General features: G+C 42.4%; 1 protein-coding gene across 4 annotated transcripts in view; it reads left to right on the top strand.

Annotated features, from left to right (window-relative positions):
* LOC103063208 (laminin subunit beta-1-like) overlaps positions 1-21,912 on the top strand; it is a 77,980-nt gene that overhangs the window by 7,069 nt on the left and 48,999 nt on the right. For all 4 annotated transcript variants that reach the window (XR_015795020.1, XM_088134487.1, XM_088134486.1 and 1 more), the window contains exons 3-10: positions 9,713-9,888; positions 10,813-10,936; positions 11,273-11,346; positions 12,799-12,987; positions 16,205-16,268; positions 16,844-17,046; positions 19,820-19,940; positions 20,470-20,658. Coding sequence is in view for 3 of the 4 variants with exons in the window: in XM_088134487.1 (XP_087990613.1) it covers positions 9,713-9,888; positions 10,813-10,936; positions 11,273-11,346; positions 12,799-12,987; positions 16,205-16,268; positions 16,844-17,046; positions 19,820-19,940; positions 20,470-20,658 (1,140 nt within the window). In the remaining variant the exon portion in view is untranslated. The remainder of the gene's footprint in view (positions 1-9,712; positions 9,889-10,812; positions 10,937-11,272; positions 11,347-12,798; positions 12,988-16,204; positions 16,269-16,843; positions 17,047-19,819; positions 19,941-20,469; positions 20,659-21,912) is intronic.

The following is a 21,912-nucleotide window of genomic DNA, read 5'->3' as shown; positions in this document are numbered from 1 at the left end:
GTAGGCATGTATTTTGTGAATGAGCAGCCTTGACATCTGCTTGCCTGTTATTCTGTGGGTGGATGCAATTAGTTGGCCACACATTAAGCTTGTGATTGGGCAAGCTTACCAGATTTCACCTAGCTCTGGGGCACATCTGTTGCTCACCTAAAAGGAATCATTTGGGGCAGGTGCTGTACCAGAAATGGGTTGGGGAAGCTGGAATTGTCCATTCTTCCTTTTTGCGGGATTACTGAATTACTGGTCGGTTTGGAATCTGACAATTACTGAGGGTCTGGAAAAGTAAACTGAAGGAAAGTAAACTCTAGGGAATGCAGTGAATATTTCAGTAATATGTATACTCAGAATTATTGCTGTAAATTGGAACAGTGCACACTATAATGTCCAGTTCGCTCAAGAATGGACCCTTGATTATTTTTTAAAATATTTGGTTTCATGCAGAAGACTCTAAATCCAGTCTAACCAATTTACCTAAAAATCTGAGAGAGGCCCTATCAGTCAAAATAGATATGAAAAAGCGATTTAGCTGATTGCGGCTCAGCTCCTGTTAGTGTCGTGCTGAATTTCAGATTTTGCTTATGATGGAAAATCATGTGCATCGAGATCTAAGAAGAGTAAAAACTTTGGGCAGATACAAAGCTTTGTGTGAATCATCTTCAAATGCATGTATCTGATCATTAAGATTCAAAGATTACTTGCATGGTTTTGTACCATGTATACTCTATAATGAGAGCCAATTTGGTGCCGGGGTTAAGGAACCAGGCTAGAAATTGGGAGACCATGAGTTCTAGTCCTGCCTTAGGCACAAAGCCAGCTGGGGGACTTAAGGAGGCAAGGGCAAAGCACTTCCAAAATCTTGCCAAGAAAACTGCAGGGACTTGTCCAGGCAGTTGCCAGGAATCAAGACTGACTCAAAGGCAAAAAAACAGAAACAAAATCCCAACTTTATAATAGTTGTAGTATATGTAAAAACATGTATGCATGTTTGTGCAGTTGTAAACACACACACACACACACAGGCCACAGAGATAAAGGTAGCATAAGAAGAGGATTTTACCTTGTATCTCCTTCTCTAGAAATCACAGTGAAACAAAACCCCAAGACCTGGGAAGCAGGAAGGGTAGAAAAGACCTGTATAAGAAGATAGTCTTGATTATGCTTCCCAGGGATGGCAACGTCTTGCTCCGTAGAGTAGCTTGCCAAGGTTTCTATGTCGCCCGTAGGACAAAGTGTCTTCAGTCTGATGATGGTGACTCATATATTATCTCTGCTAGTTTCCAACACATTCAGTAAGGGCATGCATGTAATGACATGCCTTGATGCATCCTGTGCATAAGTCATGCCCTGGAGGCCCATTACCAGTCCAACTAAGACACAGCAAGGACTGGTAGGAGTATAGTCAGGCTGAATCTGCACCCACTCTGAAAGCAATTGGCTCTGTTCCATATCTATCTACAGCTGCCCAAAAACTGCCAACAATAGATTCCTGCAGGTCAATGCCTAATTCCTAAAACCAAGAGGATGTTGGGCCCCGGTCTACCTAAAAACTCTATCCATCATCCTTGCTGTGTGTCAGATGTACTCTGCATATTGTTAGAACCACCTTCTCTTAAGAAAATAATTGTTTCCTAAGTTTCAAGGCAGGATCCTGAGAACTCTGCTGGTAGTTCTCAAACATATATCCATGTACAACCTTCCTTGATCATTTAATGATTCCCACATCTCATATTCTGGTGCTTTTCTGAGAAAGTATGATGGGGGCATTCTGTCACAGCAGCCGTCTTTCCCACAGATAAATACCACAAATTGCTATCAACAGTAAAACTTAAAAAACAAGGGAGCAATTGAACATGTAGAAATTGTCCCCTTTGAATAATTGCAGGCAGTCCAATATAGCTAGAATGACAGTGTTTTTTATTGCCCTTCTGAAATTGACACTGATAGAAATTATTGTTAGTTGGATTTTTATCCTCCAGAAGTTCAACGCATCTTCAATAGTACCCCATCCTCCATTTTACCCACACAACAATAATTCAGTGAAGTAGGTTGAACTGAGAAATAGTGACTCAGGCAAAGGAATCTTACAAACTTCCATAGCTGAGCACAGACTTAAATTGGATCTTCCTAGTCCTAGCACAACACCTTAACATTACACTACACTTTCTCTTTGATGACATTCCCCCATCCTCCTCAAGAAAAAGTTTGGCTGGATATAAAGAAACTTTGCCCCTATTTAAGACCCATGGAAAGACATTCCATAGCAGGTGTGACTTCCAAGCAGTTTGACCTCCTCCTTTTTCAGAAATGAATTCCCCTGTATGCCCAGGTGTGGCCCTCTGGAATGTGTGGGGCTTGTCTCTGACTGGGCAGCCACATTGTGTGGGTTAATGATTGGCAAGATTTGGAGGTGGAAGGTTAGCTATTAATAAAAAAGCAGCAGTCAGGGAACAGGTTGAATTATGAGGCTGAGTGGGAGACGGAACGGCAAGCTCCAAACAGCTGGTGGAATGAGGACACGTGAATGGGTAACATGGCCTTCCACAGCTCCAGCAGCCCTGTGACCTACTTTCCTCGTACTAAATTCCTACGTGAAAATTCAAGCAGCAATGACAACGTGGCTCTGAATGGATTCATCCCACCTTTACGATAGGAATTAATACTGGAGGTCTCCCTAGCCTCTCTGCCTGAATTGGAAATGGATAGCTTATTCTTTAATGTCTTGCCAAACCCCTACTGTGCTCAGTGATATCGTATTGGCCCCCTCAGGCTTCCTCCTTCTGACTGAGGATTGACAGGATCAGAGGCAGGGTGGGTCCTTCTCTGCCAGGACAGATATCCTTTGTGCCGGCGGGTTACAGTCTTGAACATGTGACAGACCATTATTTAGGCCAGTGTTGTCCAAACTTGGCCACTTTAAGATGAGTGGACTTCAACTCCCAGAATTCCCCAGCCAGCCATGCTAGCTGGGGAATTCTGGGAGTTGAAGTCCACTCATCTTAAAGTGGCCAAGTTTGGACAACACTGATTTAGGTCCTCCCAGGAAGCTGCAGAAGTCACAAGAGGAGAAGAAATTCTTCTTTCTCAGTTTGCAAGGGGTCCTTCAGGGGACTGAGTAAAGAAGAGGCTCCACCACAGCCTGTGTTTATGATTAGAGAACAGCATTCATATTTTCATTGTTACAGATACGTGAAAATACAAAAGGCTCTGTATTCACAGGTATCTTATTATTTGCATTGATCCTGACATGTGAACATTTGGGGGATAAGCTGACAGCTACTACTAGAACCTAGCTACTACTAGGTTCATGGGGTCACGAAGAGTCGGACACGACTTAACGACTAAACAACAACACTACTAGAACTTTTCTTCACTTTCTCATTTTCATAGACTTAACTTCTAGTCATCCTCACTGAATCCATCTCAAAGTGTAGTGCCTAAAACTGGGTGTAGCACTTGACATGGGATCTGATTAATTCAAAATAAAGCAGAATGATTGCTTCCTATGGAAACGATATTTCTATTGATGCAGCCTAAGATTTCGTTTGACTTCTTCACAGGCCCATTACTCATATTCAGTTGGTAATCAACTACTGTTCCAATTGTATTGTTTCTCAAGTACTCTTGCCAAGTGAAATATCCACCATTCTATACCTGTGCCTTTGATTTCTATTATGTAAAGGAGGAACTTTGCATTTGCCTCTGTTACATTCATTATATTTTCAGCAATTTTCTCTAACCCATCAGAATCGGTCCGAATTTTATTCTGGCTTCCAGAGTGTTTGCTAGCCCATCCAATGTTGCATCATCTAAAATTTAATAATCATTTCCTACATGTCCTCATTCCAGCCATTAATAAAAGTATGGGAAAGTATGGGAACCTTTGGGCACTCCGTTGATACTTCACTGTTGATAGAGCACTAATGAGCGCTCCTTGAATATGATGTTCAAGCGAGCTCTCTGTCCACCTGATTTTCAGGCCCTTCAGCTCATTCTTAATTAGCTAGCTAATCTGGCTGACCATGCTTTACAAAATGCTTTGCTCAAATCAAGATAACTTATGCAGACACCATTCCCATATTTTATAAATTGGAACTACCTGATAAAAAAAAATAGACAATTTTAGTATGGCAAGGCTTCCTGAGAAGTCTGTGCTGATTTCTGGTAATTACCACATTATTTTCAAAGTGCTTAAAAATCAGTCACTTTATGATCTGCTCTAGAATTCTCCTGGGTTGTCTGGTCTACAGTTCCATGGATTCCTGTTTTCTCTCTTATCTCTTTTTCCTGCTTTTTGAAGTAGGGACAAATCAGCCCTTTCTGAATCATGTGACCATTTACCAGTTCTCACAGATGTAGTTCATTCAATATCCTAGGATGTAATTCATCTGATCCTGCAGATTTAAACTCATCCAAAATAAATAGATATTCGAAGATGATGTTTGATATAAGCATCATCTTGTCTCAGACTTCTATCCTATCCTTTCCTCCTGGCTTTCACAATTGCTTGGTGGAACATATATCCTCTTGTTGGAGAGGACTAAAGCAAATAGCTTTGCTTTTTCTCTGATACTATTAACATTTTACCATCTTCATAGAGCAGTTGATACACTTCAACATAGTGAAGAGGAAGCTGCTCTCACAACTTGAGATAGACCAACTCCACATTACAACCCGGACTCAAGCAAACCTGGAAGAACAAGCAGATGTGTAGCCAACACCTGAAGCTGGAATGTCACTGCCACCCCTTCCATTACAGAGCACAGCAGCTGATATGAGGCATAAGATCATGGATAAACTAGCTACAGTCAACCCTCGAGTCCGATTACCAAGGCTCAATGGAGAAGTACCATCAGATAGTATGCTAGAAGATGCCAACAGAGCCCTCCAGACAATCCCTACTACCACCATAACTGAAACCAATGAATTGGTATATGCTACAGCCGCTGTAATCCTGGAAATGCTTGGCTACACAATCAAGAAGAACAGCAGTACATACCCACCCTGGAAAATTAGATTGGAGGCTAAGATCAAGGCAACTCGGAGAGAAGTCAGTCAGCTGATGGAACTACAGAAGCGTGTGGAGATTAAGGATACTACTCAGCTACTGAAAAAATATATGGGCCTGACTCCATCTGAAGCCCTAGAGACTGCTAAACAAAGGCTCACAGCACTGGCTGCCAGGCTAAGGAGATACACTAGAGAAGCAGAGGCTAAGAAGATAAATGGCCTGTTCTCCAAAGAACCATCCAAAGTGTACTCCCAACTGCAGTGCAACCACAGAGTAACAGCTGAGCCACCAGCAGCGGAAACTGAACAGTACTGGAAGAACATATGGGAGAAAGAGAAGATGCATAACACCAGTGCAAAGTGACTGCAGGACCTGAAAGCAGACCACAGCAATCTCCCAGAACAGGAACCAGTCACCATCACAGTAGCAGACATCCAACAGCAGGTCAAGAACATGAAAAGCTGGACAGCACCTGGCCCGGACATGATCCACACCTACTGGCTAAAGAAACTAACAGCAGTGCATGAATGCCTAGCAGCACAGATGAACCAACTGCTAGCAGCAGGCTCCCACCCAGACTGGCTAACACAAGGAAGGACAGTGCTGATCATGAAAGACCCTCACAAAGGAACAGCACCATCCAACTACTGGCCAGTAACCTACCTCCCCACAACATGGAAAGTTCTATCAGGCATCATAGCTGCCAAGCTACAAGACCATATGGGCCAGTACATGAGCACAGCTCAGAAGGGCATTGGGAACAACACCAGAGGCTCAAAACACCAGTTACTCATAGATAGAGCAGTTGCCCAAGATTCAAAGTCTAGGCAGACCAATCTGAGCACAGCCTGGATTGACTACAGGAAAGCCTATGACTCAATGCCGCACACATGGATCTGTGAATGCCTGGCACTATACAAAGTCAACAGGACACTAAGGACCTTCCTCAAGAACTCAATGGGACTGTGGACGACAACACTGGAAGTCAACTCAAGATAGCTCGCACAAGTGGCCATCAAGTACGGCATATACCAAGGTGATGCACTGTCCCCACTGCTGTTCTGCATAGGCTTAAACCCCCTCAGCCAGATAATCACAAGGATACGGGTACAAGTTCAAGAGTGGAATCACATCAGCCACCTCCTCTACACGGATGACATCAAGCTGTATGCTAAGAGTGAACGAGACATCGACTCACTGATCCACCTGACACGGATCTACAGCGAGGACATTGGGATGTCATTCGGACTGGAGAAGTGTGGCAGGATGATAGTAAAGAGAGGGAAGGTAATTAAGACTGATGGAGTGGAACTACCAGTGGGCCACATAGCAGACATAGAGACCAGCTATAAATACCTTGGTGTCCCACAGTCACACAGGAACCATGAGGAGGAGGCAAGGAAGACAGCAACATCCAAGTACCACTAAAGGATAAGACAGGTCCTGAAGAGCCAGCTCAATGGGAAGAACAAGATCCATGCCATCAACATGTATGCCCTGCCAGTCATCAGATACCCTGCCGGCATAGTGAGCTGGCCAAAGGACGACATGGGGGCTGCTGATGTGAAGACCCAGAAGCTCCTCACAATGTACAGAGGTTTCCACCCCAAGTCCAACACCCAGAGACTGTACACCAGCCGCAAAGAGGGTGGGTGGGGTCTGATGAGTGTCAAAGCCAATGTCCTGGATGAAACCCGTAGTATCCAGGAGTACATCAGTAAGATGGCACCCAAAGATGAGCTGCTGAGCAAATGCCTCAGGCAGCAGCAGACATAGGAGGAAGTTCAAGTGGAGGAAATACCATGGCAAGACAAGCCCCTGCATGGGATGTACCATCGACAGATAGCTGAGGTGGCTGACATTGGGAAATCCTATCAGTGGCTGGAAAGGGCTGGACTAAAAGACAGCACTGAGGCACTGATCATAGCAGCACAAGAACAGGCACTAAGCACCAGATCCATAGAAACAGGAGTCTACCACACTAGACAGGACCCAAGGTGCAGATTGTGCAAAGAGGCCTCAGAGACAGTCCAACACATAGTGGCAGGGTGTAAGATGCGGGCAGGAACAGCATATACTGAACAGCACAACCAAGTAGCTGCCATTGTGTACAGGAACATCTGCACAGCATATGAGCTAGACCTCCCCAAGTCCAGATGGGAGATTCCACAGAAGGTTGTGGAGAATAACAGGGCTCAGATCCTGTGGGACTTCCAGATCCAGACGGACAGGCAGGTACTGGCCAATCAACCAGACATCGTGGTAGTAGATAAAGACCAGAAGACAGCGATAGTGATAGATGTAGCAGTGCCAAGTGACAGCAAGATCAGGAAGAAGGAGCATGAGAAGCTGGAGAAGTACCAGGGCCTGAAGGAGGAAATCAAGTGGATGTGGAAAGTCAAGGCCAAGTGGTGGTAGGTGCACTCAGGGCTGTGATTCCTAACCTGGGAGGGTGGCTCCAACAAATCCCAGGAACAACATCAGAGCTCTCTGTGCTTCTGCACAGAGTGCAGTGCTAGGAGCAGCTAAGATACTGCGCAAACCCTCAAACTCCCAGGCCTCTGGTAGAGGACCCGAGATTGAGGAAGACACGTACCACCCATAGGGGATTTTTATATATATATATATATATATATATATATATATATATATATATTTGTGTGTGTGTGTGTGTGTGTATGTATATATCTCTCTCTCTCTTGTAGCTAAGAACGACAAAAAACTGTCTCACATGGGCTGGGGATGAGATGAAAGCAACATCACCAGGACATGGGAGAAAAGAGACACTGCCAAGGCATATTTGTGATGAGATTATTCAAATTATAACCTTTATTATGGACTTTATTAAGGCCAGAAAACACTACAATAAAAATACATAAACCTATAATTAATAAAACTAAAAAATAGACATACAATACATACAAAATACAATAAAATTACATAAATAAACAATAATATAGATAACAGTGGTGTGGAATCAAAACGCAGGACACAAATGCAGAATAATCAAGGCTTCACTGCAGTGTTTATTAGACAGTACGTACTGGAGGGGGACCCCACCAGACGTTAGTGGGAGGCACTCCCCTACAGGCAAAATGGATGCTCTGATATTTATGCAGTTCTACAAGAAGGGGAAGGGAAAAAGAACGTATATGCATACATATTCATATGATGATGCAGGCAGACCTAAATAAGCAATAGTTCTCAAGTTACTCTCTGCCCCTCTGTTATCTGTTAACTGCTAGTAAAACAACAGTGTCACAGAGAAGAAGAAACAAATTAGTTCAAGGTGCCAAATGCCAGGAAGAAGGCATCCTCCCTCAGGGCAGATGCCCAGGTTGCTATGGGGATGTTTGTGATAAGGAGTTTACAACTGGCCTGGTTCACATCAACTTCAAGGATGCTTCCACATTCCTTTATGTTTCAATCTTATTAAGGCGATCCCATTCATCTGAGGCCTCTAAAAACTTGTCTTTTTCACCCAAAGATTCATTTTTCTCACAGTGGCAACCACCAACATTTGTACTACTTTTTAATCATAGGTAGGACAGATGGCACAATGGGTGGCACAAAACCGGGCAACATGGAAAGGTGATGAAATAGGTACACGTGGTCCTCAGAGAGGTGTTCTGTCTCCTGCTTCACTCCCAATTGGTGGTTCTTAGGATTCTAATCATGCAGTTCCATGATGGACATTAGATTTCAAGGGAGTTGAAGATTAGAATTCATTGCAAGAACACATAATATGTGGAAAGTACCCCCAGAGAATGAGTATTATTCTCCACGTAGCTTGACCCCCTCCGTCGCCAAAAACAAGCATTTGCAGATGAGATATTGGGGGAGTTAAAATTCCCAAATGTGGGTTTTTTTTATTATTTTAATTTTCAATATGTGCATAGTAGATCATTAGTGTATATAGAGAGAAAATTCACAGTTATTAGCTTTTCCTTCGGTAAGGGAATACAAAATAAGATTTTATTTTTCATTTTATTCCCTCTAGAACTAAAAAACATTTTACTGTGAGTCAGTCCCAGAATCAGTAGGCTACTTAATTCATGCTCTGCTTTCTTCCCTGGATCCTAATGGTAACTCATGAGCTGAACTGGCATTTAGTTCTAGGATTTCACAACAGCACATTTGTATTTCATGGCAAGGCAGAATGAAAAGTGTTCTGGAGCAATTGTTCCTAGTTGGCCAGTCTAACCAAGATCAATTGCTAAACAAGCCTTGAAGCTCAAATTTTGGTTATGATTACTGGTATGGGATAGCTGGGATATGGGAACCCTTACCATGGCTTATTCTTGATTTCTGCTTGTTGACCTTTTTGGGGTGAGGGCTTAGTCTCTGGCAGGAAGAGCCAAGCAGGAACAATCAAATACAGTGTATTTGCAATCTGTTAAAATTCTTGTGAGTAACTGGGTTTATGTGACATGCAAACCTAGCCATTATATGTTCTTTCAGGAACAATAACTACCTTGTTTTCACCTCTGCTTTCTGAGATGCTTTTTGGATATACCAGGTTGGAGACATCTACCTAGTTGGCACTATTACTAATCATGAATAGGTTTCTTTGTGGGGAAGGTGACGTAATGTACTGTTCTTTTGGGAAGGGATCTTATTTTTTTTCCTGATGCCAAAGTACTTTGTCAGTTCTTAAAATGGCCTGGGTGGAGCTGATTTGTTGTTTCTTTGTTCTTTGACCAGGCCAGATAGCTGATGTTCAGGGCACAGAAGAGCCTGACGTATACCATGGCTGTTTGGAGGGAAGCTGTTACCCAGCCACAGGAAACCTGCTCATTGGGAGGGCCCAGAACCTGAGCGCTACATCAACATGTGGCCTAGAAGAGCCTCAGGAGTACTGCATTGTCAGCCACCTGCAGGTAACACTAGCTGAGAACTTGTGATAACACAAGTAGTACTCAAAGACTACAGAAAAATGGTGTTGGGCCAGCTATAGAAAGCAATATCTATCTATCTATCTATCTATCTATCTATCTATCTATCTATCTATCTATCTATCTATCTATCTATCATCATTATTATCTATCTATCATCATTATCTCTATCTATCTCTCTATCTATCATCATTATCTCTATCTATCTAACATCATTATCTCTATCTACCATCATTATCTATCTATCTATCTATCTATCTATCTATCTATCTATCTATCTATCTATCTATCTATCATCTATCTATCATCTCTCTCTCTCTCTCTCTCATCTATCTATCTAGTATCATCCTAAGTGGTTCTGCGCATCAAATTGGAGGGGGAGAAGTTTGGGGGCACAAAGTTAGAGGGAGGATTGAAGACAGGAGACAAGAATTGGAAAGTTGGAGAAGAGGAACAGAGCAAAACTAAAGTCCTCCCAGTCCACTTAAGAGACCTTCTATAGTTTTCTTGGTCAATACGTTCTAGTACCCAACAGGTTATATGGGTACAGCTAATCCAGACTCTGCTGAGATGTCTCTTCATAGAGTTCTGATAGTTTTTCACATAGGACAGCTGAACACAGAAGCAAAGAAATCCTCTCAATGCTGGCTTGGGCAGCAGAGAATGACTAGATAGAGCCACTGTAGTACATATATACATTTGTTTTGGTTGGAATCTATGGGCTACATCCTGGGCACTAGGCATCAGGTTGCCTCTGTAGACCACTCTATGCAGGCCGTAGATGGTATCTCTGGTTAAATATGATATATTTCTCTTTTGGCTAGAGGTACCGGCAACACTCACCATGAAGGTCATTGAGGGTAGGTGCAGTGATTTTGTATATTTAATCCAGCATGATTCTTTTGTCAGGACTCTGAGAAATGCTTCACTTGTGACTCACGCTCACCCTCTGTCCGTGAGAGCCACCGCATTGAGAATGTCATCTACCTTAGTGGCCAGAATGGTGAACAGACCTGGTGGCAGTCTGAGAATGGTAAGAATGAGTGAGAAATTTGGAAGTTATGGAAGCTAATTTTTCATCTTCATTGGTTCTAGATGTCTAGCAACTCCAAAAAATTAAACATCTCCGGGTCTTGTTGCTCTCCAGCAAGACATTTTTCATCATTAGTGCTGCCAGATCTTGGCTAGCTGCAAAAGTCCAGGTGACCCCTATATTGGCACCACTATATTTGCTGTCATATAGTGGTCACCCAGACTTTTGACTGGTGGCGCTAGATAACAAGTTCCTGCTTTCTTGAGCATTACATATCAAGACTACTTGAGGAGAGTTCTTGAGGGAGGTCTAATTTCTGTCTTTGTCCCTCCCCAGGTGTAGAGCAGGTCAGCATCCGCTTGGACTTGGAAGCTGAATTCCACTTTACTCACCTTATAATGAAATTTAAGGTACTGAGGAACTATGAATATGCACTAGGGTGGATATTAGATGTTTTGCCTTCATAGGAGGTATAAAAAATACTTGACAAAAATACTGAATAAACAGAATCCTTTCTAGCTATAATTTTTGGGTGTTTTTTTAAAATTTCAATTTGTAAATTAATGTGCTTTTCTGCAAATACCTGGGTTTCTGGGCCAATTAAATTTAGTGCCAATGGGGAATTTCCTCTCCCATTTCCGAGAAGTGATTTTCACAAAAAGCCTAACAAGCAGAAAAGAGTTTATAAAGGCCTCCCTGCCTGCTGCGCACTTGAGTATTATTCCATGCACACAGCCCAGTAGTTATTTGCATTTGTGAAAACCATGCATGTTAATACAATAATATATTTAACCTTTAAGTTGGCACTTAAATGTTATTCATCTCAGTAGGAGTTTCTGTTTTTAATCTAGGCTGGGTGTATCATGCAGTGCACTGCAAAGAATCTTTGCCTACTCGGCATCAGCCTCCTCACTACTTCCTTCCTCAGTCGAATAAAGTTCTCCCCAATAGGTTTTACCCACAGAAACTAGAGTGGCTTTCCCCAACTTGATTCTTCTCAGATTTGTTGGACCACAGCCCCATAATTTCACGTCAATGGCCATGCTGTCCTGAATGCTGGGATTTGCATTCCAGCATTTCTGGAGACTCTCAGCCTCAGAAAAGCTACCTTCAGTGCACATCTGAAGAGCCAGCTTGACATGGGTCCTCCAGTCCATGAGCGGCACAAACTGTGTCAGCGTAACTTTGCTCTTTTCCTGTGGCTGATCTCAGCGGTGCTTTGTAATGAGGCCAGTGAGTGGAACTGCCCTAATAATTCATTGCAGGGTAAGTTAGATGCAGCAACTGGTGGATTTCCCTGGAGGTGGGGGAAACATCCACTGGTTGCCCCCCCTAGCTAGCGTGAGCTGGGCCTGGGGGAGGAGGTATGCTGTACCAGAGGGCTAGATGGGTCTAGTCATCAGTCAAAACTTGATTGGGGGGAGCAGTAAAACATGAGAGGCTCTCCTATTTTACTGGGACCCCTGGATCACTGCAGCATCTGATCCAACAGGGTGTTATGACAGATTGTCACTCAACCCTCTGTAGCAGGTCCTGTAGATATTCTACAGAAGGAAACATGTAAGAAAAGTGCTGGTGAAATAAAAATGTATTATATTCTTAAGCAAATCACAGAAACTCTTCCATATAGTTCTGTAATGCCATGGAAAATATGCAGAAGGTCTGGGGGAAAAAGTGAGTGAAAATCAAATCTGCATCTAGAAAATTCAGTCTCTTTTGTTCACAAATACCTGACTTGCTTTGGTATTCATTTAAGGTTTTAACATTTTAATATGGAGATTATCTCTTATTGGTGAACAGGGAAGTTAGCTAGAGTAACAACAAACATTCTCCAGTTCATTCCTCTCTTTCTTCTCTTCCAGACTTTCCGTCCAGCAGCAATGCTCCTCGAGCGTTCATCAGATTTTGGGCAAAGCTGGAAGGTTTATCGCTACTTTGCCTTCAATTGCTCCAAGCTCTTCCCAGCTATCCCTACTCAGGTCCCAACACATGTCAATCAAGCAATGTGTGACCAGAGATACTCTGAGATTGAGCCCTCCAGCCACGGTGAAGTCAGTGCTATTCTGTGGAAGTAGAATGAAATGCAAGTGGGGCAATGTCACCTTGTGGAAGACAAGAGAATTGTATCTCTGCAATTACAGTCAGGTCCAGAAATATTGGGACATCGACACAATTCTAACATCTTTGGCTCTATACACCACCACAATGGATTTGGAATGAAACAAACACAATGTGCTTTAACTGCAGACTGTCAGCTTTAATTTGAGGGTATGTACATCCAACTCAGGTGAACGGTGTAGGAATTACAACAGTTTGCATATGTGCCTCCCACTTGTTAAGGGACCAAAAGTAATGGGACAGAATAATAATCATAAATCAAACTTTCCCTTTTTAATACTTGGTTGCAAATCCGTTGCAGTCAATCACAGCCTGAAGCCTGGAACGCATAGACATCACCAGACGCTGGGTTTCATCCCTGGTGATGCCCTGCCAGGCCTCTACTGCAACTGTCTTCAGTTCCTGCTTGTTCTTGGGGCATTTTCCCTTCAGTTTTGTCTTCAGCAAGTGAAATGCATGCTCAATGGGATTCAGGTCAGGTGATTGACTTGGCCATTGCATAACATTCCACTTCTGTCCCTTCAAAAACTCTTTGGTTGCTTTTGCAGTATGCTTTGGGTCATTGTCCATCTGTACTGTGAAGCACCGTCCAATGAGTTCTGCAGCATTTGGCTGAATGTGAGCAGATAATATTGCCTGAAACACTGCAGAATTCATCCCGCTGCTTTTGTCAGCAGTCACATCATCAATAAATACAAGAGAACCAGTTCCATTGGCAGCCATACATGCCCACGCCATGACACTACCACCACCATGCTTCACTGATGAGGTGGTATGCTTAGGATCATGAGCAGTTCCTTTCCTTCTCCATACTCTTCTCTTCCCATCACTCTGGTACAAGTTGATCTTGGTCTCATCTGTCCATAGGATGTTGTTCCAGAACTGTGAAGGCTTTTTTAGATGTCGTTTGGCAAACTCTAATCTGGCCTTCCTGTTTTTGAGGCTCACCAATGGTTTACATCTTGTGGTGAACCCTCTGTATTCACTCTGGTGACGTCTTCTTTTGATTGTTGACTTTGACACATATACACCTACCTCCTGGAGAGTGTTCTTGATCTGGCCAACTGTTGTGAAGGGTGTTTTCTTCACCAGGGAAAGGATTCTTCGGTCATCCACCACAGTTGTTTTCCGTTGTCTCCCGGGTCTTTTGGTGTTGCTGAGCTCACCGGTGCATTCCTTCTTTTTGAAAATGTTCCAAACAGTTGTTTTGGCCACGCCTAATGTTCTTGCTATCTCTCTGATGGGTTTGTTTTGTTTCTTCAGCCTACTGATGGCTTGCTTCACTGATAGTGACAGCTCTTTGGATCTCATCTTGAGAGTTGACAGCAACAGTTTCCAAATGCAAATAGCACACTTGAAATGAACTCTGGGCCTTTTATCTGCACATTGTAATTGGGGTGCTGAGGGAATATCACACACCTGGCCATGGAACAGCTGAGAAGCCAATTGTCCCATTACTTTTGGTCCCTTAACAAGTGGGAGGCACATATGCAAACTGTTGTAATTCCTACACCGTTCACCTGAGTTGGATGTACATACCCTCAAATTAAAGCTGACAGTCTGCAGTTAAGGCACATTGTGTTTGTTTCATTCCAAATCCATTGTGGTGCTGTATAGAGCCAAAGATGTTAGAACTGTGTCGATGTCCCAATATTTCTGGACCTGACTGTAGATACTTGGCTCTGAGGAAGTGCTACAATTTGATGGCAAACATAATTTGCAGGCAGGATATCCTAGATTTAATTTAATTTAATTCTGGGAGTTGAAGTCCACACATCTTAAAGTTGTCAAGGTTAAGGAACACTGGTGTAGATAATACAGAGTGAAGAAAAAGTAATGGTCTGATTCAGTGTAATGCAGTTGACTGTGTTCATGGAACAGAAAGATCAATGTGGTGTTCAAACTAATTTTTAAACAGCAGATAGGAATGTAAAATCTCAGGTTCTGAGTATGAATGCAGACAGTCACTATTGTTGAAATGAATTTGGAAAGCAGTAAAATCTACTTTGGTTTTTCAGGTGAATCTCTTGGGGCTAACTGGATGTGGTATAGGAGTTCTATAATCTATTCTTAAAATTTTATCAAACAGCAGCCATGGGAATGCCAAACTTTAACTGGGAGGGTGACCCAGAAGGAAAATGGTCAGTTTTGTTTGGTTCATAGAACCATTGTTAAATTGTTACACGGACTACAGCTAAGCCAGAACTTCACATTTTTCTTGCTATGCCTGGACATACTGGCTGAAGAGTAGGGAAGAAAGACCAGAACATACCTGACACGGATTGGGCGTTGGGTACATTGGTAAAGCTATAGCCCTGACAAAATTGTGCTCCAGGTTTTATGCACAACCAACTCGTCTAGCCAGAGCAGGTAAAATGTGAAGTTTGGGCTTAGCTGCTCTGATGGTATTGAAAGTACAAGGACCTAGGACTTAATGAAGAATTGAGCCCAGTTCTAACCTAATAAACCTTTAAAATTGTTCTGTTTTTCTTTTTACCTACTATATCAGCAATATTAAAAGAAGGCAGAAATTGAAATGAGGAGAAATATTCTCTCTAAGCATTCATACTTTCCCTATCCACACACCAGAGAGATATCAAGCAATTTCTCTTGATATCCTCAGTTCTGAGTAAAGCAGCTGGGCCCAAATTGCTTAACCTTTTATTATCAAAATATGCCATTCAGCTCAAAGCAAATTCTTTATGCGGGAGATTTTTTCCATCTCAAAACCACTGCCTTTCTCAGGGGCTCATTTTAACTTTAGCTCAGTTGGGTTTTTTAGGGCAGATTCCTGAATTTGTGATATCAAGGGGATGGGAAAGGTCAAGCTTATTTGAAATTCAGTGGCTTGTAGCACCACTCAGCATGAGAACCCCCTTTGTACTGGCAGTGTTATGACTTGCCGGATTTTGTATCTGTGTTGAATAATGCACATTTTAAAAGATGCGTTGGTACATCCTATTTATTCACTACATTGGTATTTCTTATTTTGAAGCGCTAACATGACTAATTATTACTAGACCCATTCCTTGCCTAATTGAGATAACAGCTCCACTCTAACTACTTTTCTATGGACATTTTTTCTCTTGATAAAAAAGCCCAATGGCTTTATGCTCTTAGGAAAAACTTAGATTTAACTTCTCTCTGCAGGTGATTTTCAAGGTTCTAGACCCAGCGGTGAAAGTAGAAGACCCCTACAGCCAGGAAATCCAAGGTATGGCAGCAACAGGAAGTAAGGAAGAGATTGCTTATGAGAATTGAAAAGAAATGTTGTCAAGGGTTGAAAAATGTGGCCAAGGCTTTAGATATTGCCGTGTGTACCACAAAGTCATGCCCCAAGCAAGCAAATATGGGAATGAGTGGTGAGGAAGCATATAGAGGACTATCAGGGTTAGGGTTAGGGCATTTAATAAATAAAAGGCATCATTATTAGAAGGAAGGTCACCTCATACTGAATTGGCATTTGGACTAATCTAACAGGGCTTTTTGAAGGTTAGGATAACATAGTACTATATATGCCAGGTTTTCAATATGGTGTCCTCCAGATGTGTTGGACAATCACACCCTGTTGAACTACCAATGATTGGACGTGATTTGAATTTTTATTCAACATCTTTGGAGGAGATACGTTTGGGAAAGGATGGCATATACTATTGTGCTTTCTACCTTGGAACTGTGACCCTAAAAAGAAGGAGGGAGAAAAGCCAAGAACGGAGAATATAGAAAGAGGGAGGCTGAAGAAGCTCTAAAAGCTAAAACACTCCTCCAACAATTCCTTCTCTTGCCCAGATTTGTTACGAGTCACCAACTTGCGGGTGAACTTCACAAAGCTGCATACTCTGGGAGACAATTTATTAGACTCACGATATCAAGTATTACAGAAATACTACTATGCGGTATATGAGATGGTGCTTCGAGGGAGCTGCTTCTGTTATGGACATGCCTCCGAGTGTGCCCCGTTGACAGGATCAGCAAACCCGGTTGAGGGCATGGTAAGTTATCCAGTGGGAGATGAGGAGGAGACCAGGGCGATGGGAAGAACTGTTAAGATATGAAAGAAATGAAACTGAGCATTTTTATTAGCATAGGTCAGTGTTTCTCAACCCTGGCCACTTGAAGATGTGTGGACTTCAATTCCCAGAATTCCCCAGCCAGCATGGCTGGCTGGGGAATTCTGGGAGTTGAAGTCCACACATGTTCAAGTGGCCAAGGTTGAGAAACACTGGCATAGATGATCCTCCCTGTGCAGGGGCTAATAGCAATATGCAACCATCGAAGAAGGGCTACAAGCTACAAGTCACTCTCTGGGGGAGATGAGCAGCATATAAATTTAATAAATAAATAAATAAATAAATAAGCTAAGTAGCTACTGTACTGAGATATTATGGTTGACATCCATTCCCTTCCAGTTGTATGCAGAACAGGTTCCCTAGTCTGTGAACCGAACGTACAAACCCCCCGGTAGAAATCAATTACTGTATACCACATTTCAAATATAATGTTTATTGAAAAAGAATTTTGTAGAGGATTAAAAACTACAGAAATGTAAAAAGAAAATTAGAAAAAAAAGATACGAAAAGATAAAAGAAAAAGTGAAAAACAGCGAAAGTCAAAGAAAGAGAAAGAAAAAAGAAAGAAAAATATCGAAAGAAGCGACTTTCAATCTTCTTTGCAGCAGTTATAAATGTGGTTATTACTGTTTCCGCCCTCCCTACTTACATAACATAGGCTCCCACTTTTTAATCAGTAAATCCCAAAATCGCCAATTCATTTTTGTTCATTTTCAGCAAAAAGTCCGTGATGTTGAGCAGAGTACAGCAATGCTCCCAGAAACCCTTTGCCCAGGGAAAAAATACACACCAGCATGATAGGTTTGCAAACTGCAATGTCCATATCTTGTTCTCCAAAGAAACTCAGCCAGAAAATATATACTATCTGGTTATTTATTGATAAAAATGCAAAACTTCATAAAATACAAGTTGTATATAAAATACAGAAAAAAACACTTCTTCTCATAAATTCAGCATCCAAGACTTATCCACAAACATAAAGTCTCTAGCCAAAAACTCTCAGAGAAGAGGTACGCTACTTGGTTATTTGTTACAACTACATAACCCATAAAACTACATACCTACATAGCGGCTAACGCTCTACTGCAACTGCAACTACAGGGCTGGGCATACAATGCTCCAGTTATATTGTCACTCCTTACCCCCCCACTGGGTAACTAGCATACACATGCCAATAGGTGGCAGTAAATAGCAGTATACGTGCACAACACACAATCACAAGTTGTTTTGTTCACATAAGCTCCATAAGCTAGACATAATATTGTTGCACAGATAACGGGATGAATTTCTTCCCATGAGAAACTCCTGACACGTGAAGGGTTTCCAGTCTTCTATAAAAATAGTTATTGTTCCTTCCCTAATCAGACAGGTCAATTTGGCCATTTCAGCAAGTTCTACCATCTTCACAGTCCACTCCTCCAATGTGGGTATTTCTGTATATTTTTATTTTTGTGCATATAGTCACCTGACTGCCATTACCATATATAAAACCAATTGTCCATGAGTATTTTCTAGTTGGCTGTCCATAAGACCTAGTAAACAAAAAGTTCTGGTTTCAATTAAACCACATTTCAAACAACAATCAAGTATGCATTTTAATTCTTCAACATTGATAGCCCCCACTGTCTTTTGTTAAAACAGCCCCTTTGTCAGAAGTACTGTTTTTGATTAGGTGGCAAACTAATGTTGTTGTTGTTCAGTCGTTAAGTCGTGTCCGACTCTTCGTGACCCCATGAACCATATTGCACCAGGCCTTCCTGTCCTTCACTGCCTCCCTGAGTTGGCTCAGTTCCATGCTGATTGCTTCAGTGATGCTATCTAACCATCTCATCCTCTGCCGGCCCCTTCTCCTTTTGCCTTCAATCTTTCCCAGCATCAGGGTCTTTTCCAAAGACTCCTCTCTTCATATTAAGTGACCAAAGTATCTGAGCTTGAGCTTCATTATCAGTCCTTCCAATGAGCAATCAGGGTTGATTTCCTTTAAGATTGACTGGTTTGACCTCCTAGCAGTCCAGGGGACTCTTAAGAGTCTTCTCCAGCACCACAGTTCAAAGGCATCAATTCTTCGGCGCTCAGCCTTCTTTATGGTCCAGCTCTCACAGCCATTACTACTGGAGGCAAACTAATAGAGATGGAAAAAGAATTGTACCTATAGAATGCTAAAGGAAAACAAGAATGCACAGTAGTAGATTGGGGTATTGGACTCATTAAAACACCCCCATCTTTAATGTCAGCTGTGTCTTTTTCAGGCAACTCATGCAGTCATGCATGCTGAAGCACCTCTTCTGAATGATTTTTGAAGCATGCATAGCCCTCATGGAAAGGAATGTGTGTGTGAAATTAATATCCCTCCCAGTAAATTTTCATCCCGATTGGCATAAAATCGATGTAGACTTTTCAGGCTTACTGTTTTTCACAAGGATCAAGACTAGGAACTCACTCTTTAAAAAATATCAAGATACATGAATTCTTTAGCTGCATCTAGAATCTGTAGTAGGATTGGGGATTTGCAGATCCTGACCATATGCTGAGAACCACATGAAGTTTATGTGAGCTTAGCTTGTATTGGGAGTTCTCTACACCCAGAAATTTGTGCTTTTTTAAAAAAGCATCTCTATGCTAAGAGACACTCTGCTGTCCTGCTAGTTGGTGTGCAAAGCCCTGAAGCTCATTCTATCTGTCTCCTCTGCTCCAGATCCAGGGACGTTGTGTCTGCAAGCACCACACCAAGGGTCTCAACTGTGAGTTCTGCAAGGATTTCTATCAGGATTTGCCTTGGAGTCCAGCTGAGGTCCACAATCCACATGCTTGCAAAGGTGTGGGGTGAGGGCTAGGCCATTGTGTTTGCATGGAGCAGTTAGGAATTGCACAGCGGGAGTCATTGCAGTCTCTTGGAGCACATGGTGACATCACTGGCCAAGACCACAAGCCCTGAAAAGTTTTAGCTGTGGGTGCACTTACTGATTTATTAAATTGGATAGTATTCTGAATCTCACATCTAGTTAAGATCTGGATACCCAGCCTCCTCTTTTGGATGGCCATCCAGCCCCATTGCAGAAACACCTGGACCTTTCTCTGCTCCAGTTTATGGCTCCTTCATCTTGCCCACCTTGCTCCTTTGTGATACTCCTTGGTCTGTGGGAGCACCATTATTGGCATGACTTGAGACTATTCAGAGTCCCAAAGGTTCAGGTCAGATGGTGGTTAGTCTATGTCATGCTTTATTTGGGCTCTACTGGAATAAGTATTGTTAGATTAGGGGGCTGTCTTGGGTGAGGATCCATGGAAGAGAATGGACATGAGTGGAATGCAGGCACCTGAACCGCCTTCCTGCCTTCTCCCCAGAGTGCAACTGCAATGAACACTCCCACCGGTGCCACTTTGACATAGCTGTGTACTTGGCCACGGGCAACTCCAGTGGTGGGGTCTGTGATGAGTGCCAGCACAACACCATGGGCCGCCACTGCCAGATCTGCAAGCCATTCTTCTACCGCAACCCACTGGCTGACATCAGGGCCGAAACAGCATGCATTCGTAAGTATGTCACTTTCTCCTTGTCACTATACGTGATTGACGTGACAGAAGCAAAGAGGAATAATCTGGATCTGTATATGGCTGAAAGCGAGTGGCTTTGTCATTTGCTTTGAGAAGCATTCTGTAAAACTGAAAAGTTTCTATTTTTCATTGACCAAATTTAATCCTATTTTAAATGCCCATGATTTAAATTGCTAGCAACTTTCAGACTTGTCAGCAATCAGGTGCTCCCATTTGAAAGCACTTCCAGGATTTGTTGATCTGTATAAGAGGCACTGCTGTTTGTTAGATATTATTCCAGCTTTCCTCCAGAGAACAGGATTTGAAGTAGATTATATAATAAATTGTCAGAACCCAGTAGATATAAATACGGTAAGGAATGGTCTGTGCATTTGATTCACCGGTGCTTGCACACAAGGTGTTTTCTGCTGCTCCCAGTATGATTCTGCACCCTATGATCCCATCCCATTCTCTCTCTTTAGCAATTAGTCCAACTCAGATCTAAAACTGGTGCTCAGATGAGAATTCTGGAGGGTGTGGATCTTGAGGATGGTGCTCTTCCCATTGGTCAATACTCTTGTCTTACCTCTCCTCCTTGCTCCTCAGCTTCAGGCCTTGTCAGGGTTCCTTGACACACTCCTCTGAATTCATTCATCACTGAACACAGTATTGCAACTGGGGACTGATCAGGATAAACTAAAGGGGGGCAATTACTTCTTATGATCTGGACCCTACGCCTCTGTTAACACACTGACCATTTTAACAGCTGTATCACCTGTTGGCATATGTTTATCATGTGTTCTACTAAAACACTCAGATCCTTTTCAAATGCACTACTCTCAAGCCAGCTCTTGTTTGGTAGTTTGGGGGATGAGACTTGTTTTTTTAGAAAAACCCACTGTAAGATTAATGTAGATGTTAAATAGGAGAAGAGCAAGGATACAACCTTGCTTTATTCCCCTATTTCTTGAAATCACTTCCAAAATGTGAAGGAAAGTGAAACAGGTGCTGAGCAACAGAGGAAGCTGTAACTTCTGCTATACAATCTTCTTGGTTAATGCCTGCTTAAGATCTACAGTACTTAAGGAAATAATAATTTTTTTCCACCAGGGTATGGAAAACCAAGACCTGGACCCCGATGAAGGGCCCTATTCTGAGCCAGCTTGTTTGCTAAAATACTCTCCATCACCAGCTACTTTTGCAACTTCCAATACAAGTGTTTGACATAGATTTTGCCAATTATACCAAGAAGAC

This window comes from Python bivittatus, unplaced genomic scaffold, assembly GCF_059951505.1.
Source record: "Python bivittatus isolate LINGU-HERP-01145 unplaced genomic scaffold, Pbiv_v1 ctg000080_np1212, whole genome shotgun sequence".
In the NCBI taxonomy this organism is placed as follows: domain Eukaryota; kingdom Metazoa; phylum Chordata; class Lepidosauria; order Squamata; family Pythonidae; genus Python; species Python bivittatus.
This window is presented reverse-complemented; position numbering and strand designations above follow the sequence as displayed.